The sequence below is a fragment of the Camelus dromedarius genome, chromosome 8 (assembly GCF_036321535.1).
Source record: "Camelus dromedarius isolate mCamDro1 chromosome 8, mCamDro1.pat, whole genome shotgun sequence".
Classification (NCBI taxonomy): domain Eukaryota; kingdom Metazoa; phylum Chordata; class Mammalia; order Artiodactyla; family Camelidae; genus Camelus; species Camelus dromedarius.
The window spans coordinates 65,490,495-65,518,177 of record NC_087443.1 but is presented as its reverse complement, the minus strand read 5'-3'; the positions used below and the strand labels follow the sequence as shown (position 1 = coordinate 65,518,177).

Sequence of the window (27,683 nt, the reverse complement as noted above, 5' to 3'; positions counted from 1 at the left end):
CAAACCTGTTGCTGTCTTCTCTACTTTTCCTTGGCTTTGCCGTTCTCATTGATCTCAACCTTCTTGTACCCACAACCACTACTTTAGTTCAAGCACTTATAACTCACACTGGGACTCTTTCAAAGATCTGTTAGCCAGTATGTATGTGCCAACATTCTGATCCACTTAAGAGTGCAACCATCATGTCTCTTTTCACGCTACTCTTCTGTTTGGGAAGTACTTGAATTCATCAAACTCCTATTTATAAACCTTTAATCAGGAAGAAAGAAAAGAAGTAATATAGGAAGAAAGAGAAGGAAAAGAAAAAAAGGGGAAAAGAAAACCCCTTATCTCGGAGATGAAGTAGTCCCTAATGGCCTGGCACCTGCCCCAGTACCGCAGTGAGTTCTGTACATCTCACTGAGCTTGAACTCAATGCCTTATGATTCTTGGTATCCTTAAAGTGTTCAGTTAACCAAACTGGTGTTCTCACCAAAGAACTGTTGAATAAATAAAATGTCCTAAACTCTTTTAGACCAAGGTCTAACTGCTCCATCCTTTAAAGCCTGGTTACTTCAGGCCTCACTACTTCCATAAAGTTCTCTCAGTCCACTTCAGCCAATAATCAATTTCAACACTGGGTTTACAGCAAGATGGCTTAGAAAAGGTCATTAGGCAATTTCTTATGAGCTGCTTTGTAATTTTTTCCTCTACAGTTATCTTGCAGTTTTAATCTTTTGTGCATTCATTGTTATGTCTCAACTCAACTATGCATTTATCTGGGGCAGGGGCCACATTTTATAATTATTTTGTAATCTTCCAAAGTCTAGTAAATGTCTGGTTGGGATGAAAAAGTAAGCGAGACTAACACTATTGTACTCTAAGTACTGGATGTTATAAATTTAAGGACTGAATCAGAGCAGAATATGCTGCTAGAGATGTGCAGTGTTCAAAGTAAAGATAAGATTACAATTTTTAAAATTTTACAGACCTGAAGTACTGAGGGGAGGTGAAGTAAAGCCTGAAAAAGAATTGGCCATGATGTAATCTGCAATCTGTTGCAATGCTAGTAATCCAGTTGGATTGTGGCCTTTCTTCATCTGTTCTTGAATAAGGCATTCCAGGTCTTCCCGAAAGGCCTGTAATACGCAAAAATTATCACTGAGCACATGCATCTTACCTGGAGCAGAACGACCCAAACATAACTTGCTCTGAAATAATCAATCTTTCCCATTCCTCTCTGGAATAACTTTCATCTATACTATTTTAAAACAAACAGAAAACACAAAATAATAAAATTAAAACACTAGAAGAAAAAGCAAGAAGCTTGTTTTCAGAGGAGGAAAAATCATTAGGTATTTTTAATTTCAAAGAAAATAAACTATTATAACATCTACAATAGACAGGTACAGGTAAAAGCAACTCTGTTAATAACATGCAGCCAGAGCACCAAATACAGACTGATGCAAGAAGAGACCTCGTCAGCTAGGTTAGGGCAGCGCCCGCCCCTATCTGAAAGGGGCATGAGTCTGACTACAGTGACTCACAGCACAAGTCTTGACGAAGACACAGTAAATCATGGCCTCCATTTTATGATTTCCATGGCAATTCCTCAGCTCTATAAACTCTGAAAGCAAACTTGTAAAGAGCTGAGAGCTTATTACTCCCCTTCTGCAACACTGTGCTAAAGAAAGAACTTTCCCCCCTAACTTTGGGTACTATATGTTCCTCTTCTGGAACTCTGCTGTTACCTTTTCTTTTTAGGTGTGGTGTGGTGTGGTGTGTGTGTGTGTGTGTGTGTGGCAGGAACAGTGTGTATATAAAAAAATCCTGAACATTAAGAGAAAAATCTCTATTCCAGTAATCCTTGAGTTGCTAATATGATTCATCATTTGAAACATCTTTCAATCCTTCATATTAGTTGAAATAGCTGTTTTTGTATTTCCATCACATCCAACCAACACTTATTTTATCAAATTCATCATTTATTCTCTTGCTTCTGTCTATATTCATTCATTTTAAACACGAAGGTTCTTGCAATATAAATCATCTAGACCTCACTCTTCCTTTTGAGATTGGGTACATGGGTAGTAGAATGCCCTGCTAAAAATTAAATTTAATTTACTCCCATTTCACCTAGGAGGGAGAAAGCAGAAAATGGCTTTGGAATCATTACCTCCTAGAGGAGTAGGTACGGACACCATGGGGATCACCGGGAAATTCTCCTTAGAAGGGTGGCTCTCCGAGTCACTGACAGTAGCCTTCTTCGAAGACTGGGAGTAAGATCTCCTGGAGCAGCTGCTTAGATGCAGCCTTGCTTAGGGGATGGTTAAATATCTTAGGGTTTTCAGAAAGAAGAACTCTTTAAAAAAATTTAAGTAATGGCATAGAAGTTCACAGTGAAAAGGGGAACTGCAGTTCTGAGGCTATGAGGTGCTAGTAAATATTAAAACCAGTCCTGACTCAATGCTTGTGTTGCTTTTAGAACAAGAGCTGAAAGGTATCTGTGATATTAACTGAAAGAGCTGAGTGCTAACACAGCGAATAGCTGTAACCTTGGGAGCTCAACCATGCGGCACCATTGAATACCCTACCCGGGCTTAGCACAGAAGAGAGAGGGAGCTCATTCTTCCCTGATTCATCATGGTGGCCTGCACAGAGATGTGGGTCAACAGTGAACCTGCATCTTTTGTTGGACAAAGTTTTCAACACCATCACCATGTGGTAGGGAGGGCCTGTGACAGTGGCAGTGGTGGACTGAACAGACTTGGGCATGACTCTTCTGCAGATGCAGACACACGTGTACATCACACACCACACCTTAGAGATGGAAGCCTGATGAACCTTTCTGGACTATGTAAGCCACTAAAGTTCTTGGGACAAGTTAGGGGAAAGCAGAAATTCCAAGAGGAAGATGGTGTACTTTCTGCTTACACAGCAGATGGATGCTTGAGTGATTAATGTAAAAAATATAGTTTTTCAATTCTGAGTTCATGAAGCAGTTTACACCAGTTAAATACGGTTTTTCTTTTACAAATTCAAGGCTTGTTCAATGTAAATCCTTAACATAATTTAAAAATTCTAAACATCTAATTCCATTGACTTTGATCTAGTTCATTTAAATACATGATTTAAACCAGAGAAGTTATCATATAAAATATCCTCTACAAAGACACATTACATTTATCAGAAAACTCCATTAATACATTTCTAAGACCCTGTGAACATAAAACGATGGTTAGCTGCATAGAAGATGGATGGACACCTTCATACTGATGAAGAACATGAGTGTTTTACCATGTTTAAGGCTGGAAAGAAAAGAATCTTCCAGATATACTCATTTATCTTTATATAAACTACAGAAAACTTCTAGACACTTGGCAATGGGTCAATCTGCTCTTTTGAGACTTTATCTTCTCTTCAAAACCAAACTCTGTTTAAACTTTCCTTTTCCTTAAACTTATAGTTCAAAGCAGCTATACCCAATATTCTTTGATTCAGTAAAAAAAAAAAACCCCAAAAACTTAGTATATGTATCATAATAGCTCTGAGAAGTAGGCATTATTTATTTTATTGACTGCCCCATCTCATATTCTAGGAATAATTTAAGGCAGATTGCACAGATTAAAATGACACAAAAATAAATTCAATATAGGCAAGAAAAATCAAGCTAAAGAGAAAAATGCTTGAGGAGGTTAGACAGAGCCAAGAATGAGGTTAAGATACAAAGTGTACACTATAAAATTGTATCATTTGCTAGAGATGGGCCAAACTTTATCTAAAGTCTCCAGCAGCCAACACAAATTGAGACAATCTGCTTAGTATGCTGATTTATAAAGGCTTTAGGAAAAAAAAAAAAAAACTAGTTGCTCAAGAGAATCACAACTATTTATGAAACTGATGAGAAATTTCTACCAGGTGGAATGAGAGAGCTCAGTAAGAAAGGCTGAAAAATCTGTTCAAGGTCACAGAGTTAATAAATGTCAGAGGCAAGCATTCAGGTCAAATGCTTTTTTTCATTAGTGACAATGCTGTTTTCACTTCCATTTATTCTACAATATAGGGAGTGCAATCCTAAAGCTTTGAGATGATCCATGAGGGTCACAAAGGAATGTATAAGCCCTTCTGAAATCAATTAAGAGAAAAATATGAATTTCCCCTTTAAAGCTAGTGAAATAGTCTATGCTGTATAGAAGAAAATAATTTTCAAAATAAGTGAAACTTCCCCAGACTTTTTATGTAGTTGACAGTGCTTCAAAAGATATGAATTCTTCTATTTCAAAAGATTTAACATTTTTGTAAGGAACATTTATTACTCATTTATTAATGTTTCAAATATTTTTGAAATATTGTTCAGATAAGTGCCTAACCCACAAAAGTTAGTGTAAAATTTACTAATGATATAAAATTGTTTCAGTTGGTTTTAAAAATTTATCAATAAACTTATTACACTTTCATTAAAATATTATATTAAAAGAATAAAAATTTTGCTTATCTTTATGATGGATAGTCAATCATATTCCTACTAAAATCCAATGCTGATAAAATAATCCTTTACAGTTGATTCACTTGAATCTCACAACAAAGTCCTGAGATAAGCAATGATTTGCTCATGGTTGCACAACTAACAGGTAATTGGAATAAAGATTAAAATCTCAGACTCTCAGTTGGGCACAGGCTCTTTGCCTAATTTTATCAAGAGATGAGTTGTATCACTGAAGCCAAATACAGGCACATCTCATTTTATTGCGCTTCACACTTTATTGAGCTTTGCAGATATCACAGTTTTTTTTTTTTAAACAAATTGAAGGTTTGTGGCAGCAAGTCTATCAGCACCATTTTTCCAACAACGTTATTTTAAAATTAAGGTATGTACATTGTTTTTTCAGACATAACACTATTGCACACTTAACAGATTACAATATAGTGTAAACATAACTTTTACACGCACTGGGAAATCAAAACTTCACATGACTCATTTTACTGTGATAGTTGTTTTATTGCAGGGGTCTGGAACTGAACCCACAATCTCTCCAAGGTACGCCTGTACAACTAATAAGGTAGCAGGTGTGCTCTGATCAGAAACACGAGTAAACATCTTAGGCTAGGTTAGAGCATTCGGTTGTAATGATGGATAAGCAAAAAAAAAAAAAAAGTTATAGAGCAGATCCTGGAGTACTTGCCATCTTGCAGCCTGGAATTCTCCCATCAAAGTAGAATGAGAAACTAATTTAGAAGTAGGGCAGCAAGATCACATGCCGGGCTTCTGAAGTCAGATTAAACCAACAATTCCCTAAGGTCTCCACCAGAGACAAGTCACGTTGAAAGATTAAACACATACACATATGTGGTTTTACAGCATAAATTGTCTTCCTTCTCAGACACAGAAGAACAGAGAAGAGGAGGTAGTGGGGGTTGTTACACCTTGAATACTTCAGCATGAGTAAGTCAGAGTGCCATCGGGGTGAGAGACGCTTTCAGACCTTCAAAAACTAAAATACTGTCTAATGACCTACAATTATAATCTTCAGTGTTGTCACAAAAGCATAAAAATGCTTTAAATTAGCAATACTGCATAAAACATTATATATACATTTCCACCAAAATTGTTGCCTACTATATGCTAGGCACTGCACTACATGCTTTTATGTTATTTCATTTAACTGTCACAACAATCGCATGAGGTCCATTTTTACCAACAAGGAGAGTGAGGCTCAAGTTAAGTGAGTTTGCTAATGTCATATAGCTAACAGGTGGCAGTGAGCCCAGATCCAAAATAAGCACTATATGCATATATGCATGTATAAAAATTTATATAAACAGGTTTAAACTGGAAATGAAGAGAAAATGGGCTGGCCCTTAATTTAGGTCACAAGAGTCTGGTACTCCAGGTCTCTGCAATCTGTGAGGTCAGTTTCTGGCTGTATGTACCACTACCACCACGTGCTCTGATCACAACTTGTACTTTTCTATCCTTGCTCATTCCAGTGAGCATCAAATGGAAATGCTTGGTTCTGCTGTTCCTCCACCAAATGAATTCTCAACCTTTACTCAACACTCATCTTAAATTCCACCTTCTCCTTGAAGTCTTTACTTTAATCACTGTAGTTAGAAGGGATCTCCATATTTCTTCTCTTCTCACCCCACTTTGAAATCTTTTAACATTTGCCTATATGACACATATTGCGATTGTGATCGATCGTTCCTCCTCTGCTCACTGTTACTACGCTTATGATTGTGATCTATTTCTTCTACTCTGCTAAACCATAATATCTGATGGCTAGGACTGTGCCTTTTTTACATTTTTAAAGTCTCCCCGAGTGTCTAGTTCAGTGCTCAAGTATTATAATTGTAAGTTAGAGTTTCTTTTCATTTTCCTAGATAGAAGGTAAGAATAAGTAAAGAATCTGATCTTGATCCTAATTGAGTTAATGACGGCAAAGATCCATTTCATAGGTTACCAGCACTGGAATCTGAAGCTCTAGAAAACAGTCTTATCAGCCTGTTACTTAAACGAGAAATTTCTCCTGTGTAAGGCCTGTCCATCATCTAATGGGAGAAATTCATTTTTTTTAATAAGAAATAAATCCTCACAGAAAGCCGTAAGTTTTGTAAAAGTTTTTCTTGAGCTCAAACAAAATCCTACTTAAAACTTGGTTTGTCCTCAGAACATTACAGCTGGGACAGCTCTCTCAACAAATACATGTCCAAAAAAGTGTGGTTAAAGAAAACCACTAGGTGAAAAACAAAATGTTTAAATTAGAGAAAGGGTGCCTTAAAACCCTTCTCTGAATCTCACACCCTCTTCTATTTTATATATCTTCTGTCAATGTTGAGGGAGTGATCTTATAAATTCTGAACTCACAGAGGTATGGATAAAAGTAAACTTGTAAAAACACGAAAGATTCAGAGATTTGAGATTCAGGTAAGGTAAGAATATACTTTAAGCACATGCATATTCATATATACTATAAAACAAAAGTAGGAGTAATTTGAAATAGCAGATCTTAAGGCTTCTGCATCTAAGATGAGAACTTTCAGGAGAAAGTGGCAATAGGTGAAAAATTTTTTATTTTTAAATCACAGAAAAAGAATACCAATAAAAGAAACTGACTTGACGCGATTGTTTTAGTTAAGGCTAAAAAAATTTACACAGGCTGATTTAGAACTCATGAAAATCAGGTAACAGAATACTAATACATATCAGAGATGGATTTTAAATATCCACATCTGGATGTTCAACCTCATACTAATTACTAGAGAGAAAAACTGGAGTGAAAAGAAAAACAGATTACAGATTTGCCGCTCCCAAGGCACCCTGCAATTATGTTATTAGATCTCTCCTAAAGTGGGATTAGGAGCATAACAAACTTACTTAGAATTTCTCCATTAAGAAATGTATTCATTTGGAAATAAATTACCACTGGTCCCTGTTAAAAGGAGAAAAAACAAATAAACCAAATTTTCTTCTGGTTGGTCTTTCTCCTGTATCTAAAAGTGTCTTAATAGAAAGCTAAAGGTTAGAATAATGTATTTTCTTAAAGCTGGTATATAATAAAAATGCAAACAAAGTTAACAAAGAATACTCGGATCTGAAACTCCCAAAGTGACCAGATGAACCATGGTGATTTTGACCAACTATTCTAATTAAGGTGATCTGTTAACATTTTAGGCCTTAATTATGGTGGTATTCTAAGATGTATATGGCTTTAAAGTTTCTCCTATCTTCAAAAGAAGCTTGTAGCATTACATTGTCCTGTTATTAAGAAATGCTAATGTGTCATATGCCTGAGCAACCACCACCTACACTGCTGTTGTCTTACCTTCCGGAGTAACATTACACACTTCTGTTAACCTGTCTGAATTGTTTCCTGTAGTGATACGGCTTAAGAACTTTCATTCTTTTTTCTGAAACCCACCAACTGTTTTTCATTTAAGCAGTCAAGTTCAGTAGTAGCTGGCTGAACAACATTCAAATGTTTAATGACTCAAAGCCCATCCAGCTATTCATACAGCCATCCATCCATGTATTCATAATTTACCAAATATCTACTATGCACAACGTGCTGTCAGTTTTCATCTTAAATGCTTCTTTAACTTTGATGAGGCCCATCATTAGTTCTAAAAGTTTGCTCTGAACATTTCATTCTGAGACAAGGGCAATCATATATATGTCTGTGTCTGTGTATATATATGTAAGTATATGGATTCTTTTTAGTGCATTAACAAAATTTCTACGTAAACCAATTTACTCACCAGCACTTGATTTCTAAGACAAATACTTTATTAAATTAAAAAAAAATGACAAAAGGCCATGAAATTCCTAGAAAGAATACCTGGGAGTCAGGATGAGACAAACTGCTCTTCTCTTATTTTCTCAGCTCAAGGCAATAAGGTGCTGTTTGTCATCCAAATTTATAGTTATCAAAATGTCTTATGATTCAAACCTCTTCTTGAGTTGGGTTGAATTAACTTGAGCAACAGAATTCGAAGAAGAATGAAATAATAATATATGGGTGGAATTTTTCATGGTTATTGAATACTTTCAATGGTGCAGCCTAGTGGTTAAGGGTATGAGCTTTGGGTTTAAATCCAGACCCCACCATTTAACTAAGCTTGTAAAAACTTCAGCAAGTTATTTAATGCCTCTAAGTTTCAGTTTATTCATCTGTAAACTAGGGATGATAGTAGTATTTCTTTGACAGACTTGTTCTGAGGATTAAATAGGACTTGGTACATAATAGGTGCCTGGTATATAAAGTACTTAATAGAAGTATTATATTTTGCTTTTATTAGTTTCTCTCCTAATTTCTTTTCTTCCCAAATGAACACAGCACTTTAAATAGGAGGCTTACAAATTTGTTTCTTATGAACATAAATTAATAATACCTTTGACTTTGATCCTTATTGGTTATGGGTTTTGTCTAACAGAGTAAACCCTCGTATTCACAGGAGATCCACAAAGATTTAAGAAAATTATATTTGCAGAAACATTACAAGCTTGGGCTTAAAGGAACAAAGACAGAACAAGAAGAGGTCTTTGAACTCCAAAACCTCTACAAGCTGAATGTAGGGGGAGAAAAACACACAGTTGCAAATACAGGCTCTTTCAAGGAAAAGGAAGGATGATTCAGATGGTGGAACCAAAAGCCCATAGGGCAGAGCCAAGAGCTAGGGAGACTCATCTCTACTAAGTAGAAAAACTGAGTCTTCATCAAGGGAACTCCCAAACATTTGCCCAGATGAATTTCAGAACTGCTATGGAGCAGTGACTCCTTTGTACCCCCGGTTTCCCCCCTTTTTGAACATGGATGTCTACAGCAGCTATCTTTGCCTGTCCAACCACTAGATGTGCATGGGGGCAGAAAAATTGTCTTTTTAGTTCTCAGGTCTATAGATTGAGAGGAACTGTATTTAAGGAGTCATACTTAAGAAATTACCCCTGAGAAGTATCATCTGTACCTGGAACAGATTTAGATGATGATATTCTAGATTCAGGCTAATGCTGTAATGGGATAAAATTAATGGGATGTTAGGAGAGTGTGTTTTGCATGTGGAAGGAAGGTAAATAAGCTGTGGCAGAATGTGGTGCTTTTAAAATAAATTGTGATCAGAGAGTGGACAATCTTCCTCTCAAAAGGTGAAGCTTAATAGTGACTGAACATAGTGACTTACTTCTAGCTAATAAATATGTTGAAAATTATGGTGTTTATTGTCTGAGATTAGGTCATAAAAGGGAGCCCCACTTTGCTCTCAGATACTTGCTTTGGGGAGAACACTCAAACAACCCCAGGTAAAGGTCCATGTGGCAAGGAACAGTGGCCTTTTGCCAACATCCATGTGAGTGACCCATCTTCAGAGTGAAAACCTCCACCCCAGCCAAGCCTTCAGATGACAGCAACCCTGACTAATGTCTTGGCTGCAACTTCATGAGAGACCTGAAGCCGGAACCACTCAGCTAAGTTGCTCCTGAATTTGTGACCCACAGAAATGATGAGACGATAAAGCTTGTTGTTTTAACCTGCTAAGTTTTGCGGGTAATTGTTATTTAGCAGGAGGCCACTATATATCATTTCCTTTTGTAGAAACTTTGTTGTATTAAGAGAAATTTGAAAACCATTGTCCTAAAACATGGCAGAAAGACAAAATATATATACTTTTCCAAGTCTTTCACAAATAAGATTTTAAATTCACTAGCAAAGATCTAGGGGAAAAATGATCAATCCACAATTCTTTAAAATCTTCTCTGCTTCTCTGGGTTGAAAATTATCACCCTTGCTACATGAATATGGAAATGACAATCTATATGCCTGCTCTTTCCCATTATTTCATTAAGCTCCCCAGGGCATAAGTAAAACCAATACTTTTAAACTAAATGGCAATACACAGTACAAAAAAAAAAAAAAAAAAGTCATCTACTCACAGTTATTCTGTCTTTAGTTTAATGGGGAAATTATAAAACAAAAACCTTGGCACAGAAATGTAGTTTAGTACTTTTCAAACTTTAGCTTGAGTTGAATGGTCCTTTTTGGGGCACTTCCCAAAGAAAACTCAATATTTAATAATCTTGAACAAAATCTGAACTTTATCTCATCCCTTCAGTTACTTTATTCTACATATCACCATTATCCTTTGGCTAATGAGTTAGTTCTTCAAAGTGGGGTTTCTTTAGAGAAGGAAATATATTTATTTTGATCCAAATAATTAACAAGCCCTTTAAGTATTTAAAAAGATAGAAACCTGTCTGCATAAAAGAGGCACTGAACATTTACTCTCTCATGATGAATTTTCTAGTTAATCTCCTTTCCACTGGAAAAAGGTTTCTTTAAGGGTTTATTTAAAAGACAGCTTTACATTTAAGCTATACAAGTTCCTCAAAGCTTGCACTGCTTTTATAACTTGTACTTGCTTTTATCCAGGCCACTGGTACAGGAGAATTACTCGAGAGTGGAATTCCCCTTTGGCTTTGGACTCAACCTCTGTGATTAAATTCACAAGGGTACAACAAAAATGATTTATCAGGGTCACCTCAGGCAATTCTATGTCTTGGTGCTTATTTTAGTACCTAAGTTGGAAATCTAATATAGCTCTAACCTGGGCATCATGTGTCTATGTATGCTGAACTCGGCCTTAAGGGGCCCATGATCTTCATTATATATAAAGTTATGAACTCATTCTGCATCTTAAATCAAGCTGTTCTCTTATTTTCCATCCCTTATCTGTGACCTTTACAATCCCACTAAAGGTTTATAAGAAACTAACAAATCACTTGAATATGATTTACAAAGTCTGGATGTTACTGCGCAGACAGAATTTTCAGCTTAAGTTTAGAATCCATGTCTAATCTAGTTTGGTGTGTATGCATATATGTGTACCTACATTAGGTGTATGTAACATTAAACTGCCAAATCACAGACATCCTCACAAACCTCAAGTCCTCCTATGCTGCTCTGAGTGTCAAGAAACCCAAAGGAAGAAGAAAATATGTGCATGGGGTGTATCTAACTCATTTCTTGGTTCCTAACACTTCACTCACACCTTTCTTTTCTTCACAGATATTAAGTCTGAATTGGTTCTTGATTTCAGTAGCATCTTTTGTCCTCCTTTAACGAAACATTACACTCAGAAATCACTCGAGAAAATTTACGCCACCAAGACAATACTAGTCTGTTATTAAAGCCTTGCAAATTAAATTTACAAATCAGGTGCTTATTTTACCTCTGGAAGACAGGAGGCAATTAGTCACTCTTCCTCACCCCTCTTCTAACCTGGGAGTAGTTTAAGATACCTCCTACCTCAATATATCAAGGTTTACAAAGAGGAAGAAAAATTATAGCCTTTAATTATTTCGACTCACCGGGCTTTGCAAGATCTGAGTAACTCGTTTCCTCTGCTCCATCATATTGAAGTCTTGTCGTAGGTCAGGAGACATGTTCCTCTCCCTAATGTATTCTGGGTCATTTTCATTGATGCGGTCAAAATACCTCTCTTTGTGAGGCATGCTGGGAGGAGGAGGAGTAGTGACCACGTCTTGGCTGGCATCTGAACTCATGCTTCAAGCCTGCTGATTCCCCTTGTTATCTGCATTAATAAACACAAAGTAGGACATTCTTAAAAAATTCACTATTAAATTCAAATTTTACATGGATCTAGTACAACATTTTTTTTTTGCCCTCAGAGTAGCAGTGGCAACTTTCTCTAAAAGGCAGCTTCTCAAAAAATATTAGAATAATTTTTTATTAAGGTAAAAATACCTTAGATTATAATGCTAAGTTGGAAATTGGTATTTTCAGAGCTAGTGGAAACTTGTGGTTCAATTATAATAATGCTATCAACTGCTGAATGAACTTTTTAAAAAAGCAATGATCAAAATATCCAAAAGTAAAAGGTCACACCTACGATGGCAAAATTTCACAATTAGGTGATTACCATTAGAGGAGCTTCTCTTTTCTCTCTTACTTATGCTTTTGTTAGATTAAACTTTGGCCATATTTAATGACCACTATATTTTACAGTGAATGTAATTTACTAACATATGACAGAAACACAACTTTAAATTTTTCAAATGATGCGATAACTTCCTGGGAAAAATATAGGAATTATTAAGACTGCCAGACTATTTAACTTTGGCAGATAGTGCTTCAAATCCAAGTAAGAAACAATAAAAAGCTATTCAGAATAGCCTTTTCACTTAATTAAAGGAATAGCTGATTCACTTAATTATTACTGACACTTAGGATAATCCCTGATTTTATGCCAGGGAAACAAATTCATTTGGGCTTTGCTATAGATGAGCACCTAACCATCAACCAATGATAGCTAGATCAACAGGACAGTCATTTAACATTCACACCCCACCCACAGTTTGTGCCGGCTAGTGTTAAAAAGTGATGAAGTCATCTAACCCAGTGCTTCTCAAATTCTCAGTGGTAAAGAACATTCTCCACTTTGCTGTGGACCAATATTTTTTGTAAAATACAAAATAATGTCTTAGATGTCATGGCAATGTCACACTGCAAGAAGTTTCTAAACACTTAATATCATACTCTGCAGACTGATCCCGGACCACACTTAGAGTGCCGCTGACCTAGCAGAGAGGAACCGTCACTGCACACTAAAGGAGTGCTTCCTCCAGCTTGCAGAAGTGATGTGGCATAAGCCTAAATCAAAAGAACAGGGCACCAATGCTTAGCATTTCCCTTTACCTGGCTGTTCTTTTGAAATGAATATAGAAAATACAAAAATGTGCAACAAGGAAGAAAAGGAAACAAATTTTTAAAAAGAAATTGTAAAGATGGTTTTGCTTTAACACAATTTTCACTACAGGTGGTGACAAATACAATCTGTTGAATATAAATGATTGGGTAACAGAAAAAACCATTCTGACTACAAAATGGTATTTATTCATCAACGGATTATTTGCCTGGTGGGAAGAATTACTTCATAATAAGGAAAGTTAAATGTAAAACATTCCAAGTATTTTTTTTTCTATTTATGTAGAAAACTAAGGAGAGAGAAATTTCTGTCAACCTGAAACTGCAGATTCTTCAACAGCTTGAGTCCCTCCCAGCAGAACACTTTTCTAAATAGATCCAGAAGGGAAAAAGCAAAGACCACCTTCTTCTTAGGGATCTGAATCCCTAATAAAGACCAGAGACATCTGGTCTCATCTTTTAAACACAGTGACAACCAGTGAGGTTACTGGATTTGTCTCTAAAAAGTTTCCTCTGGTAGAGTTCATCTCTAAAGCTGCCTTGACCCAACTTAGTCTCAGGAAGCTCATTATAAAACATAAAACTTATTGAATTAATTTTTGTCCTGGAAATGTAAACTTATTCTGTTAAAAATACTGTATAGCACAGGGAAGTATACACAAGATCTTATGGCAGCTCACAGAGAAAAAAGTGTGGCAATGAACATATATATATTCATGTATAACTGAAAAATTGTGCTCTACACTGGAATTTGACACAACATTGTAAAATTATTATAAATCAATAAAAATGTTAAAAAATATTTTTTTCAAATTATGTTACAACTGTTCTGTCTTCTACTTGCCAATGCCAATCTCATATACAACATTTTATAAGCTACCTAAATTATTTTAGTGTACTACCTCCCCAAATTCATGAAATATGGTTAAAAACATTTTATATCATATGGTTTTAATGAAATTTTGATTTTATGACTAGAAAGCAACTATCAATGTTAGAAATATAAAAAATGAGCTTTTGTATAATTGAATCTTCCAAATCTGAATTCATTACATTCAAATAAAGAATGAGTATCTGATCATTATAGGTGTCTCTTTTCTTTATATAACATCCACTACTAATGGAAATATTGGCCATATTATATTCTTCAAAAATTAGATTTTGCTACACTGTTACTAGCTTGGCTTACTAACCTATTGTATTTATCATCATCTTGCTATTATCCAAAAATGTGGTGCACAGAGCACCAAATGTAAGAAACTTCTTTTTTCATCTCCATCTGGGTTATCAGCAGTTTCAAAATCTAACCAATCTGGAACCTAACTTTCTTAGAAGCTGTTTACAAGTCCCTTCGAACTCCTTAAAATAGTTTATTACTAACAGATAAAATTCAAAGAGAATTAAAGTGTTTTAAAAAGCAAACAGACTCACATGTATTAGTAAATGTCATGCTGACTTGGCCAAGTATAGACTAAGTGGGCACTTAATAAATGGGCATCAATTAACAAAAATCAATTCTATTTTAAGTTTACCGCACTAGGTCATTGGTTTCTTAAGTCATTTTTTAAAGACAATCCACAAATGTTGCCTTTAGTTGGATGTAACCTGTTCCTCAATCCCCAAAGCATTGTTTGGCCTCGTGGAGAATAGTTAGATAATTAGCTTGTGTCTAACTGAATTTGCTAATGTTTATAAACTAATTTTATTAAAACACAGCAAAAAGCAAAATTGTGCTCTACACTGGAATTTGAAACAACATTGTAAAATGATTATAACTCAAAAATGTTTAAAAAAAAAAGAAGTTAAAAAAAAAACAGCAAAAAGCAAGGAACTGTGGTGGTAGATTTATTTTGCTGTCTCAGCATTGGTTTAAGAAATTGACAACAGAAACATCAATAAGCAAAAGCTCAGAGTTTAAAGAACTCTTGATGAATGCATTTTTAGATGAGTATGGCAAAGAGGAAAATACATTTAACCATCCATTTTAAAAATAAAAGAACATATTATATATACGTTAACAGTTATAATTTTACATCATGCTCTTACATCTTTCTATCTTATTTTTGCAACTACACAATGAGATAGAGGTTAATAATCTGGAGGTTCAATGGATTAAACATCTTGCCAAAAATTGCACTGTTTATGTCATAGGCAATATTCAAAACCACAATTTCTGTCTCCTAGTCCACTTTACAATGACACATACTATTTCACATCGTAAAACATAAGAGGGATACAAAATTTTTAGACTTTTTGCCTACATTCTGTCCTGAATATTAAGCAATTGGGAGTTTATAAGACTCTGTCAAAACTGAGGAAATGACACCAAAAAGGGGAAATAAGATTAGAAATGACTCAAAACATTCTCACTTTTTAAAAACTTCAAAAGCTCATTATTTAGTATGACTTGGTAATGTAAGAAATTTCAAAGTTTTATGTACTTGGAATAAGACTTGGGAATATATATTAAATATATAGAAATAAAGAATATGAATAATAGCTTGTCATTTAGGTGCTCTTCTATACATAGCTGCTCAAGAATAAGAGTTTTACACAGATTTTAAACCAATAAGCCACAACTGATTATCTGCAATTTTGCAGACCAACCGACTGAACTGTTACTGCCAAGCCTGCAAAACACTTAGGATCCACAAGATTATCTGAACATAAACAGAATTCAGAAAAAATATGAGATGCTTTCAGCATTATTTACAACAGCCAAGACATGGAAACAACCTAAGTGCCCATCCACAGATGTCTGGATAAAGAAAATGTGACACACACACACACACACACACACACACACAGAGGAATACTATTCAGCCATAAGTAACGGAAATTCTCTCCCATTTGCAGCAACATGGATGGACCTTGACGGCATTATGCTGAGTGAAGTAAGTCAGACAGACACAGACAAACACTGTATGATTTCACTCATATATAGAATCTAAAAACATCAAACTCATAGAAATAGAGAGTAGAATGGTAGTTGTCAGGGGCTGAGGGGTGGGAGAAATGGTGAGATGTAGGTCAAAGGGTACAAACTTTCAGTTATAAGATGAGTAAGTTCTGGGGATCTAAGGTACAGCATGGTGACCACAGTTAACAATACCATATGATACAGTTGAAAGATGCTATTAGAATAGAGCTTTAATGTTCTCACCACCACCACAACAAAATCAGTATGTGAAGTAAAGGTTGTGTTAACTAACCTTATTGTGGTAATTATTTTACTGTACATGTATCCAATCATCACATTATACACCTTAAACATATACAATGTTATATCACTTATACCTTAATTATATAGTTACTAATAGGACACCTAACACCAGATACCTTTCTGGAAGCTTATGATACCAAATAGAAAATACTAAATAATTTTTACTGAACCTAATAAATTTGCTTATACAATATAAAAATAAGTGATTTCTATGCTTATAAAAAATTCCTAAATTAGTCTGAAATGATAAAAAGGTCCCTCCCCCCACCACCCAAAGTACTCACAGTAAAATAACTTGCTGTAGATAAATACATGTTAGAGGTCTTCCTTCCTTCAAAAAAATATTTACTGAGCGTCTCCCATATGCCAGGCCCTGTACTAGAGGTTTGGATGAGATGTTGAATCAAATCTTTCTGGGAGCTCCTAGCACAGTTGTTCAAAGGTTCCCATAACCCAGTGAAAAGGATTCTACCCATCACAAGGGGAAGCTTCCTCGAGAATGTAACATTTTCTCACACTAAAGAAGGTATAGGCCAGGGAAACAGCAATGTGCCAGTTAGCACTGGAATAAACAGCACATCTTATAGGAGCAATGTTGCTCAAAAATTTGGTGTTAAAAGTCAGTCCTGCAGGTAACTTGCATTATTTTTATAAAGAAAAGGTCTATGAGTTTTAAAGAAACAGGTGAATTTCACGCTTGCTTAGAAGGCAATGCAAGCTCCCTAACAGACCTATAAGGCAAGCAAAGTAGTTATTTCCTCCCATTTCTCAGCAGGTTATACAATATCAACTGTCTGAAAAATTGGGTTTTCGAAGTGAAACTTTAAAGAAGTATTAGTAACCGTTACTTTTTAACACATATACTCTATTCTCCTTCACTAAAAAGTTGACCCAGAGGTTTTCTCACAGTATTTTGTATGAAGTTCAACAGTTTTAATGAGACTAAGAAATTAAGCCTGTGTTACCTACTACTGTTAAAACATTCTTTTCTGGAGCTGGGGAATAAAGTAGTCTAAGAAAAAGAGCAATAATAATAATAGGCCCCTAAAGATAGCAGCTAAGTAGACTTCTTTAAATAAAAGTTTTCTCCTCAAGCTAGTTTCAGGAGTTAAGATTTTAGGTCCTTGAGCTTGAGTAAATTCAAGGAAAACTAACAACTCATAAGCAGTATATGCAAAATGGCCCCAGGTTTATTAATCTGAGGCTGATTTTCTCAAATTGTTTTTCAAGATCCCGAGTCAGAATGTCACAGAAAATGCATGTGAGTTCATTTAAAACAGATGTGAAAACCTTTCCACATCTTTGCAGCAGTCTTGTCTGACCAGAGCCCATATTCCATCCTATCAAGAGTTATTGTTCTTAAATTTCATCTTTTAATTTGATCTGATTATGTCTGACTTTCTTAAAATCTTAAATGGCTTCCTGTCATCCACGAAATAAAACTCTATTACTCACCTGTTTATCTTACCATCATCATCTAAATGTTTCTTTCACAGAAAATACAACTGCTTTATCTGTAATAGAAATATCCAAGCCTAAACTTTCACAAATATAAAGAAAATCCTAGTAAAACCTACCAAACTATCCTTACAATACTCCACTGTAAATTCTTTTGCTTTTCTTCAAAATTACTGTATACGTCCAGAAATTCTAGTGATTCTCCAGAAGCTTAAAAAGAGTCTTTAATATGGCCATTCCAAGAAAACTTTTTCAAAAAATGGTTATGAAATTGTACATCCATAGGCAAAGGAAAAAGAAAAAAGAGAACCTCAATCTATTTCACACCTTATTAAAAAATTAACTCACTTCTAAGTATACACCCAAAAGAATTGAAAACAAGTATTCAAATAAAAACTTGTACATAAACTGTTCATAGCTGTACTATTCAGAATAGCCAAAAGGCAGACACACAACCCAAATGTTCTTCAACTGATGAGTGGATAAACAGTAAGTGTGGTGTTTTCCACAGAATGGAATGGTATTCATCCATAAAAGAAATGAAGTACTGATACATCTACAACATGAATGAACCTCAAAAACATTAGCTGAGTGAAAGAAACCAGACACAAAAAGCCATCTACTGTATGATTTCATTTATATGAAATATCCAGAATAGGCAAATCCATGAGACAAAAAGCAGACTGATGGTTGTCAGGGGCTAGGGTTGGGGGGAGGAATGCAGAGTGACTACTTGACGGGTACTGAGTTTCTGTTTGAGATGATGAAAAAGCTCTGGATCTAGACAATGGTGATGGCTGTACAGCATGATGAATGTACTTAATACCACTGAATTACACACTTTAAAATGGTAAAATTTATATGTATTTTACTATGATAAAAATTAACTCAAAATAGACCAAATTAACTCAAAATAGAAATTATAAAATTTTAGAAAAAAATAGAAAATCTTCAGGATCTAGGCTCAGGCAGTGCTCATAGATTTGACACCAAAACATGAGCCACAAGAGGAAAAACTGATAAATTGAACTTCATCAAAATTTTAAATGTGTATCTGCAAAAGACTCTGTTAAGAGGATAAAAAGACAAGCTACAGAACACAAGAAAATATTTGCAAACCACACATCTGACAAAGGACTAGCATGCATAATACACAACTCTCAAAACTCAACAGTAAAAAACAAACAAAAACTCAACTAGAAAATGGGCAAAAGACATGAACATCCATTCCACTGAAAAGGATCCATTATAGAAAAGCACATGAAAAGATGTTTAACATCATTAGTCAATGGAAACACAAATTAAAATCATGAATTATTACACTGGTCCCAGAATGACTAAAGCAACAACAAAAAATAATGATAATCTCCAATGCTGGAGAGGCTGCAGAGAAACTGGATCCTTCATATATTGCTAGTGGGAATATAAAATGGTCCAGCAACTCTAGCAGTTTGGCATTTTCTTAAAAAAACTGAATATGCAACTACTATATGAGCCAGCAATTGCTCTTCTGGTCATTTAACCCAGAAAAACAAAACATGTTCATACAATCCATACACAAGTGTTCATAGTAGCTTTATTTATAACAGACTAGAAATAATCTAGATGTCCTTCAACAGGTGAATGATGAAACAAACTATGGCTTTTCCATACTATGGAATATTATAAATATAAAAAAATGGAATGAATTAGATACACACTATTGTAAATAAATTGCCAATCCAAAAGGTTACATACAGCATGATTCCATTTATACAATATCCTTCATATGCAAAATTACGGAAGTGAGGAATAGATTAGTGGTTGCCAGGAGTTGGGAAGGAGTATGCTCCAGAGAGAGGGAGGGGGATACAGCAGGGAGGGAGGCAGGTATGGTTATAAGAGGGGTCTTTGTGGTATGGAACCCTTCTATATCTTGACTATGGTGGTGGATACATGAACATACACATGTGAAAAAACTGCACAGGCTGGGAATATCTGAATAAGCAGTGGATTACAGCAATGTCAATATCCTGATTGTGATATTACAGTATGGTTTTATAAGATGTTACCACTAGGGGAAAGTGGATGACGGGAACACAGGATCTCTCTGTATTAATTCTTATAATTGCATGCAAATCTACAATTATCTTAAATTTTAAAACATTTATTTTTAAAGGGCCATTCCACAGTAATGGAAGAAGTCAAGCTTATAGTTTCTATTTCACGTAAGAATGTGATCAACTCTACAGAAAGAATAAAGCTTATATTGTGGCTATTTTTAAATATTTTCTGCACCAGAAGATATTTTAAAGCAGTTCTGTCAATGTAACTAAATTGCATTTGAATAAAAATGCATACATCCTAGTAGCATCAACTGGTTATTGCAAAATACTTTTCATGACAATTAGTCTAGAACAACTTTTGGAACTTAAAATCTGGTTACATAACAGTTTACTCAAGTAAGAACAGTTAAAATATAAAGTCCCTAGGAGACAAAATAAAATATTTTTTAAAAGCATTTAATGGATACTGTTTAGGTTTCAGTACCAGTCTTTATAAGCCAGGGGACACAGCAAGTGGAAACATTAACTCAATTGTTGGCTTTGTTAAGGAAGTTCAAAAAAATCTTGTTGTGGTGAGATCAATTTAAAAACGATTATTTTCTATAAGAAATTTTCACTTAGTTAAATATAGTAAAAATGTTCTAGGAGCTTTATCTGATTATCAGACTAAAAACCTTTTAGTTATATGCTAAAAATGTCCTTGAATGTAATCCTTTCAACAAGAATGCAGAATGGTGCAGAGTACTGGACTGAGGATAAAGAAACCAGGACTCAAGTCTCAGCATTTCCCCCAAGTGCTATGTGACCTCAGAGGAACTATGGAACATTCATTCAGTAAGTGTCTGAGCATCTACTATCCGCCAAGGTCCTAGTATGTGGAGATAAAACAGCAAATACGACATAGTTCTTCCTGAGGTTTGCAGTCTAGTGAGGAAAACAAAGAAGTAAATAAGTAATTACATCATTAAGTTACCATGATCAACTGTGAAATTAAAGGGCCATCTCAAAAGACCCTTCAGATTTTCCTAGTTCTACATCACATGATCCTGCTGGTATCCCCTGATCTAGTACCATAATGAGGCAGATAAGGAATCTTGATATAATTTGGTAATCATAATAGCAAGAGATTTTCCAACAATAACTAGGTATTCCTTACTTTAGTGATGGGTCATCACAGCATTTAAAAACAACTATCAGTTACTAAGCTCTTACTATGTGCTAGCTACTGGACTTGAAATACCACCTATGAGGTAAATATTATCTCCGTTTTACAGATGAGGAAATAAAGTCACTGAGAAGTAACTTGTTTCAGGTCCAAGAGTTAGCAAGTGGTGGACCAGGGATTTAAATCTAGTCTGTTGGTCTCTAAAGCCCACGGTCTTAATCACAACCCAGACTCAGGCAAGGGTAGCTAGAAGTTTCTTTTCAAACGCCAATTCCAGCTATTGGGTGGTACTGATGGGTTGGAAAGGTTCTACAGAGGCTCAAGAAGAAAAAGTACCAGAATTTGCCAGGACTTGGAAGGGAGTCAGGCATCTTTATATACTGCCCCCTAAGGAAGGGTGTTTTAAGGAAATTAAGTGGTAGATTCTAGTTCCTCTTAACCTTGAACAGCTAATCCTAAGCCTAAATATTTCTGCTTCCAAGGCTCTTCTTTAAAATTAACCAACCCTATTTTTAATACTGCATATACCCAGTCATGCTTTCTAGTACTTCAGAGCAATATAAACATCAGTGCAAACCAGTATGAATTCCACTGGGGTAAAAAATTAGACTTTTTACAGTGTTCTTTGAATTGAAAATGATGCAGAAAACAAATTTTTAAAAAAGTAATGTTATAAACTTGTTAACACTGCAGGTTTTCCTCTGGCCATGCAGATTGGAAACAAGGCATCAAGCATAAACAAAATTCTAGCTTTAAAAATCTTATCCAAATATTTATGCAGTAACTATCCAATATGTACGTTTAAAGAACATCAGGTTCAAGATACAATTAGGTGAAACACTCAAGAATGACGGCTTTTGAACTTTCAAAAATGACAATCCCTAATAAGAAATACATTTAATATTGGAATCACATACAAACACATGAGCTATAAAACTGAAATAAATTCAGGATGTGTTTCTTTCCCTTACTGTAACGGTACATTCTGATACTTTCTATTTTAATCTATTCATTAAAAAAAATGCTGGTCAAGTAGATTCATGATCTACCAATAAGTTGTGATCTACAGTTTGAAAAACAGTGCCGTAGGAACTCTAAGTCCACGGTCAGATGGGAAGTAGAAAGTATGTGCCGGGGTGGGGAGTAAATATGTGCTGGAGAGACGGAAGGCAATAAGAAACGATTCCTTAATTTTTTTTTTTAAAGAAATGTTTATAGTAGGTTATAAGCAATAAGATTCTAGTATTTTGTAGGGTAACTAAATTCTTCTCAATTAGAAAGTACCATGTGTATTACTCATTGCCAGTTTTTTTTTTTTTCATTTTTCTTGACTCGTATCTACTTCTAGTTCAATTTTTGAGATTTCGTTGCTTATGTTTGTAGTCCCCACAATGGCAGAGAACTCCACAGTGGAGGCTGAACTGAGTTATTTTACTGTATCACAACTCCTTCCAAATCAATCTGGTTTGTATTATTTCTAGGCTGGGAATGGTAAAAACAATCTTATGAAAAGTTATTACTTATAAAAAGTCTTTCCAAACTTGAAATTCTTAGCAGTTTTAACAGCTTTCTCTAGAACACAAGCAAAAATATGGCTGTACTTTCAAGTACCAGGCCTATTGTTTCATATTTAAAATAATCATCAAAGATACACCAAGACTTCAAAGCAGCAAATTTGGTTAAAAACAGTAACAACAAATACTGGTTTTTTGAGTTAGTTTTGTTTTTTTTTTTAATGAAAGTTACTATAAAATTGTGAAGGTATTTAAAATTCTAGAAAACAACTTGGACTCTGCATATACTACGACAAGCCACATCCTCAGATTGATCAGTGAAATTTTACTCATTTTAAATTGTAAAAGACATGAACTACTTTCAACTGCTAGCCAAGATCTTATATACAACTGACATGGAAATTGACAGACTTGGAAAACTGAACTAGTACACAAAAGTCAAGAAAAAAATGTTAAAACTGGCACTGAGTAATACAGATGGCACTTTCTAAGTGTCCAAATAGAAGAAGATTTAATTACCCAACAAAGCACTAGGATTTTATTGCTATAATGGCTATTGATTCTGAGAGCTCTCTTGGAATATTTCAGACTAGATTCAAGGATCACATTTACAGATGAGGGAAAATTATACTCAGAAGTGTTGAGTGATTTTTCTAAAGCTATAATGCTCAAGTATCAAATAGTGTTATGAAATAATAATGACACTTATTAGCATTACCATGTCATTCACAGATTGCCTGAAGAGCAAAATTTACTCCTCCAATGAAATATAAGGGGAAAAAAAAAAACAAGGCCCACCATACACAGCTTGCACAGTTATTTTATAAATACTATTGAGTGAGAGGAATAGGCTCAGGCTGAAAGGAAAGGTTAAAAATTCTAGTGCTTATCACTGAGCTTAATGTTACAACTGTCTGTCTGTCCAGGATGCACAGAAAAATAGATGTACAAATGAGGTAGTTGTATAGTGGTGATCTGCTTGACTTAAATATCCAAGAAACACATTTTAAGTAACTAGATTTTTTGAGATTAGGAAGTATCCACTAACATATCACCAGTAAATTAAGGATCTACCTTTCCACATTCACTCCAGATCTCTTGTTTTCTCAATTAGATAACTAATGAAAAAGGTCTTCATACAGAGATATGCCCAAGATCATATACCTAACATCAACAGAGCAATCTAAGTTCTTCTAGTGCAAGGCTCTTTCTGCAACACAATATTGCTGCCTCATAATCTGTCACCCTATATACTTGGTCTTCCTTTCTATCGGTACTTAGCAAACCAGATAAATAAGATACATAAGGACAAGGAGTATTAGGAGATGCGCAGACCAAGAAGCGTAATGCGGTAGGCAAAGATGAATAATATAAAGTATCATGGAGTATTCCACACAATTTTGAGTTCCAAAGAAAGAGGAACTACATGCAAACAAATACTGTGTGAAATCACTTATATGTGGAATCTTAAAAAAAAAATCTCAAATGAATGTATATGCAAACAACAGACTCACAGATACAGAAAAACTCGTGGTTACTAATGGGGAGATGGAAGGGGAGAGGGGAAAACTAGGGGTGTGGGATTAAGAGATACAAACTACTATGTATAAAATAGTAAGCAATAAGAACACATTGTATAGCACAGGGAATTATAGCCATTATCTTATAAAAACTCTTAATGGAGTATAATCTGTAAAAATACGGAATCACTATGCTATACATCTGAAATTAATATAATTTCTGTAAATCAACTATACTTCAATTTAAAACACTGATCTTAAAGTCAAGGAAAAAATGTCAACAATAACAAAATAAAACTAATAACAGTAACAACAACCTTTTATGTTTCTAAGGGTCCTGTACTTAATGGAAGTTAGTAGCTGGTTAAGCATGCATTCAAAAAACAGATAAAAGAAAAGTGTCAATTGGAAGGCACAGCTATGAGAGCATTTTGGTTTTGAACCTTGTTTTATAAATAAAAGTAGTACTGCTAATTAAGATAAACTATTTTAGCAAACATGAAAAATACACCCTGTGCTGATACAAATGGGACATAGTAGTAGCTACATGTAATCATAAATACACGTTATTCAAAATATAAATGCAGACCAATAACTACAAAATTTCAAGTAGGTGCTTACTAGGTCACATTCAGCAGGGTGATCCAAAGAGTAAAGGCATTCACTACTGGACAAAGCGGAGGATGAATCTAACCTCATTCTCACTAAAGTATCAATACTTGATGAAGAATATTGTATTGATCATCATTACCTGCTGCAACAACAGTGAGCTGTACTTATGTATTTGAAGAGTAAGGGGTGAGGAGAAGAGAGGCAGTCACTTGCTTAGGCACTGGTAGTAGTAGTAGAAATAATATTTATCGGTAAGATGAAAAAATTTACCAATTACAATGGCCATGCAGGGGTCAGAGTTACAAAATTGAAAACATGCATAAAAAAGTTCTGAAGAAGTATATTTTCTTGAAGTCCAAACTCAATCACTTTCTAGACTTAGCTCAAATTGTTTTCAACATGAACCATTTAGAAAAACAAATATAAAACTGATTTTAAATAAATATATAGTCTTGTAAAATGATGAGTAAAACAATTAACCATAGAGAGGTACTCCCTCAAGTACTTCACAGAATCCAAAAAACACACGGCCTCAGTGCCTTTACCCTCCTTTCTACAAAATATGATGAACATTCTGTACGTGTTCCCTCAGTCATCATTTGTCTTAACATGGAGTGTATTTGGAAATGGTTGGGGAAAAAAACCAAAGGGTGGAATTTTTTTTTGCCCTAAGAGCAAACTGACAGAGACTAGTGGATTGATTACTCAAATGTGCTTCTCAGACATTTAGTTTCTGTTATTAAGTCCCTTGGTATCAGTGAAAATTTTAAAACTGAGATCCAGGAAACTATCCAGAACTTGACAGCTCATGATAAATTAGAGGTTTTAAAAAGTGGAATCACTGGAGATTACGATTTTTAAGGAAAGATTCATTGCCCTCGATTTCTGGAGATACCTTAAATCTTTGGCTCTCTACTATTTGGTAGTCCTTCTGGAAAAAAAAAAAAGCTAATTTTTTTTTAAAAAAAAAGAAGTATCAACTCTCACATACTTCATGAACTAAAGTCTATTTAATTATTTGTGCAGCACTGAGCCTGAAAAATTTAAAGTCCTTGCTTTTGACATTTTGAGAGCAATGTTTGAGGAAAATTCACCGTTACCTATTATTGCACATCTACTCTGAAACCTCAGGAAATTTTTTCCAAAGTGAGAATACAAGTAATACAGAAAACTTAACCCCTAAATTCCAATCTACCTGTTTTTCAAGGATTTTGATCTAAAAAAATTCTAGTTCCTTATTCTGAAGAAATGCAAATGATTCTACAAAAGCTCATTATTAAAAATGAGTTGAGTTTGCAAAATAAAACATTTACCCAAAAGGCTAGTCTATGAAACTGATTTATTACTGTGGATGGTACTTCTAATGGTCTACTCCTAACGTGGTCATTTACCAGTGAGGACAGGAGGGAGGCTGGCACAAAAAAATATGAGGCAAAATTCTTTATTTTAAAAATTGGAGGAAAATATACCAAATAAAAAAATGTTAAAGAACACAAGGTATGAATAAGTCCCAAGAGTTCATTTTGATCTATTATTTCAGGTATTCCAGCTGAAGATTTCTGGCTTTTATGGCTATAACTTATAAAATACAGCTGTAAAAATCAATCCAAAAACTCCAGGTAACTCAATACATCGTTACTGCAAAGAAGTCTGATTTGAAGGAGTTCCTACCTTTAGATTTTGGCTAGTACAGAGGATTTCAAGATCATTACAACCTCATCTGTTTTCTTTCTATGGAAAGTCTAATACTGAGCCATGAAAATGCAATTTATTAAGCACAGGTAATAGTACTTGAAAATCATTTTCAGAAATACTTGGTCATAAACTGCCATTTAGAACTCTGATAATGGTTTTAAGTAGAAGTCCAGGAAAAGAGATGTTTATCAACCTCAAAAATCTGTTTTTGTAATAAAAAAATTTTTGTGAAACTAGCTTTTTCAAATGAATTATCCTTTAAATCTAAAGTGTGATATTCAATACTGTAAATAGTGTCCCCTAAAATTCATGTTATTACATCAGAATGTGACTTATTTGAAAATAGGGTCTTAATTTGTAATCAAATTAAGATGAAGTCACACTGGATTACAGCCGGCCCTAAATCCAAAGACCCACGTCTTTATAAGAGAAGAGAAAAAGAGATGTGAATACAGAAAAACACAGGGGGAAAGCCATGAGATGACGGAGGTGCAGGCTGAACTGATGCAGCTTTAAGCCCAGGAACACCAAGGATGGCTAGCAACTACCAGAAGCCAGAAGAGAGGCACAAAAGAGATTTTCCCTCAGAGCCGCCAGCAGAAACCAACCCTGTTAACAATCCTGATTTTGGACTTCTGAACTCAAGAACTGTACGAGAATAAATTTCTGTTGTTTTCAGCCACTCATTTTGTGATACTTTGTTATGGTAGTCCTAGGAAACTAATATACATATTATTCCAATGGAATCTCCATCTTAACAATACCTATTTTCAGAGGCATTTTACCATCAAAACAGTGTGGATAGCACACCTTTGCAAAAAATAAAAGTCAGCTCTTCAGGAATAACAAATCAAAATAGCAGCCCGAACGACATTTGATACACCATTTGATATGCAATGGCATGAATTTTGCAAACTATTATAATGTTAGACCAAGAAACAATGTTTCCAAGAAAATCTGAAGCAAGAAGATATGAGTGTTCTTGTCATAACAGATTCTGAACAGAAATTTCTTTGTTAAAACTCCATGAAGATTCACAATGAATCTACAACCACAAAATAGGACACAATGGGCTCTGTTGGCTCCATCACAGCTGAAACATTGTTAAAGCAGTTATCAAATTGTAAAATATTCCAGTCTGATGACATGTCTTTTCATTTAAGCAAGGGTAGATTTTAAAAGCCACTTGCTTAGTTTATCAGGTTTTTTGCCATGTGTATATACAAGCTGCATTTCTGCCCTTTCCCCCACATTAGGG

General features: G+C 34.8%; 1 protein-coding gene across 11 annotated transcripts in view; it reads right to left on the bottom strand.

The window, feature by feature from the left end:
• ADD3 (adducin 3) overlaps nucleotides 1-27,683 on the bottom strand; it is a 116,348-nt gene that overhangs the window by 15,655 nt on the left and 73,010 nt on the right. For all 11 annotated transcript variants that reach the window (XM_031461728.2, XM_031461724.2, XM_031461722.2 and 8 more), the window contains 2 exons: nucleotides 11,837-12,060; nucleotides 971-1,118 (listed from right to left, as the gene is read on the bottom strand). In XM_031461728.2, coding sequence (XP_031317588.2) covers nucleotides 971-1,118; nucleotides 11,837-12,031 — 343 coding nt within the window. In that variant the 5' untranslated portion in view covers nucleotides 12,032-12,060. The remainder of the gene's footprint in view (nucleotides 1-970; nucleotides 1,119-11,836; nucleotides 12,061-27,683) is intronic.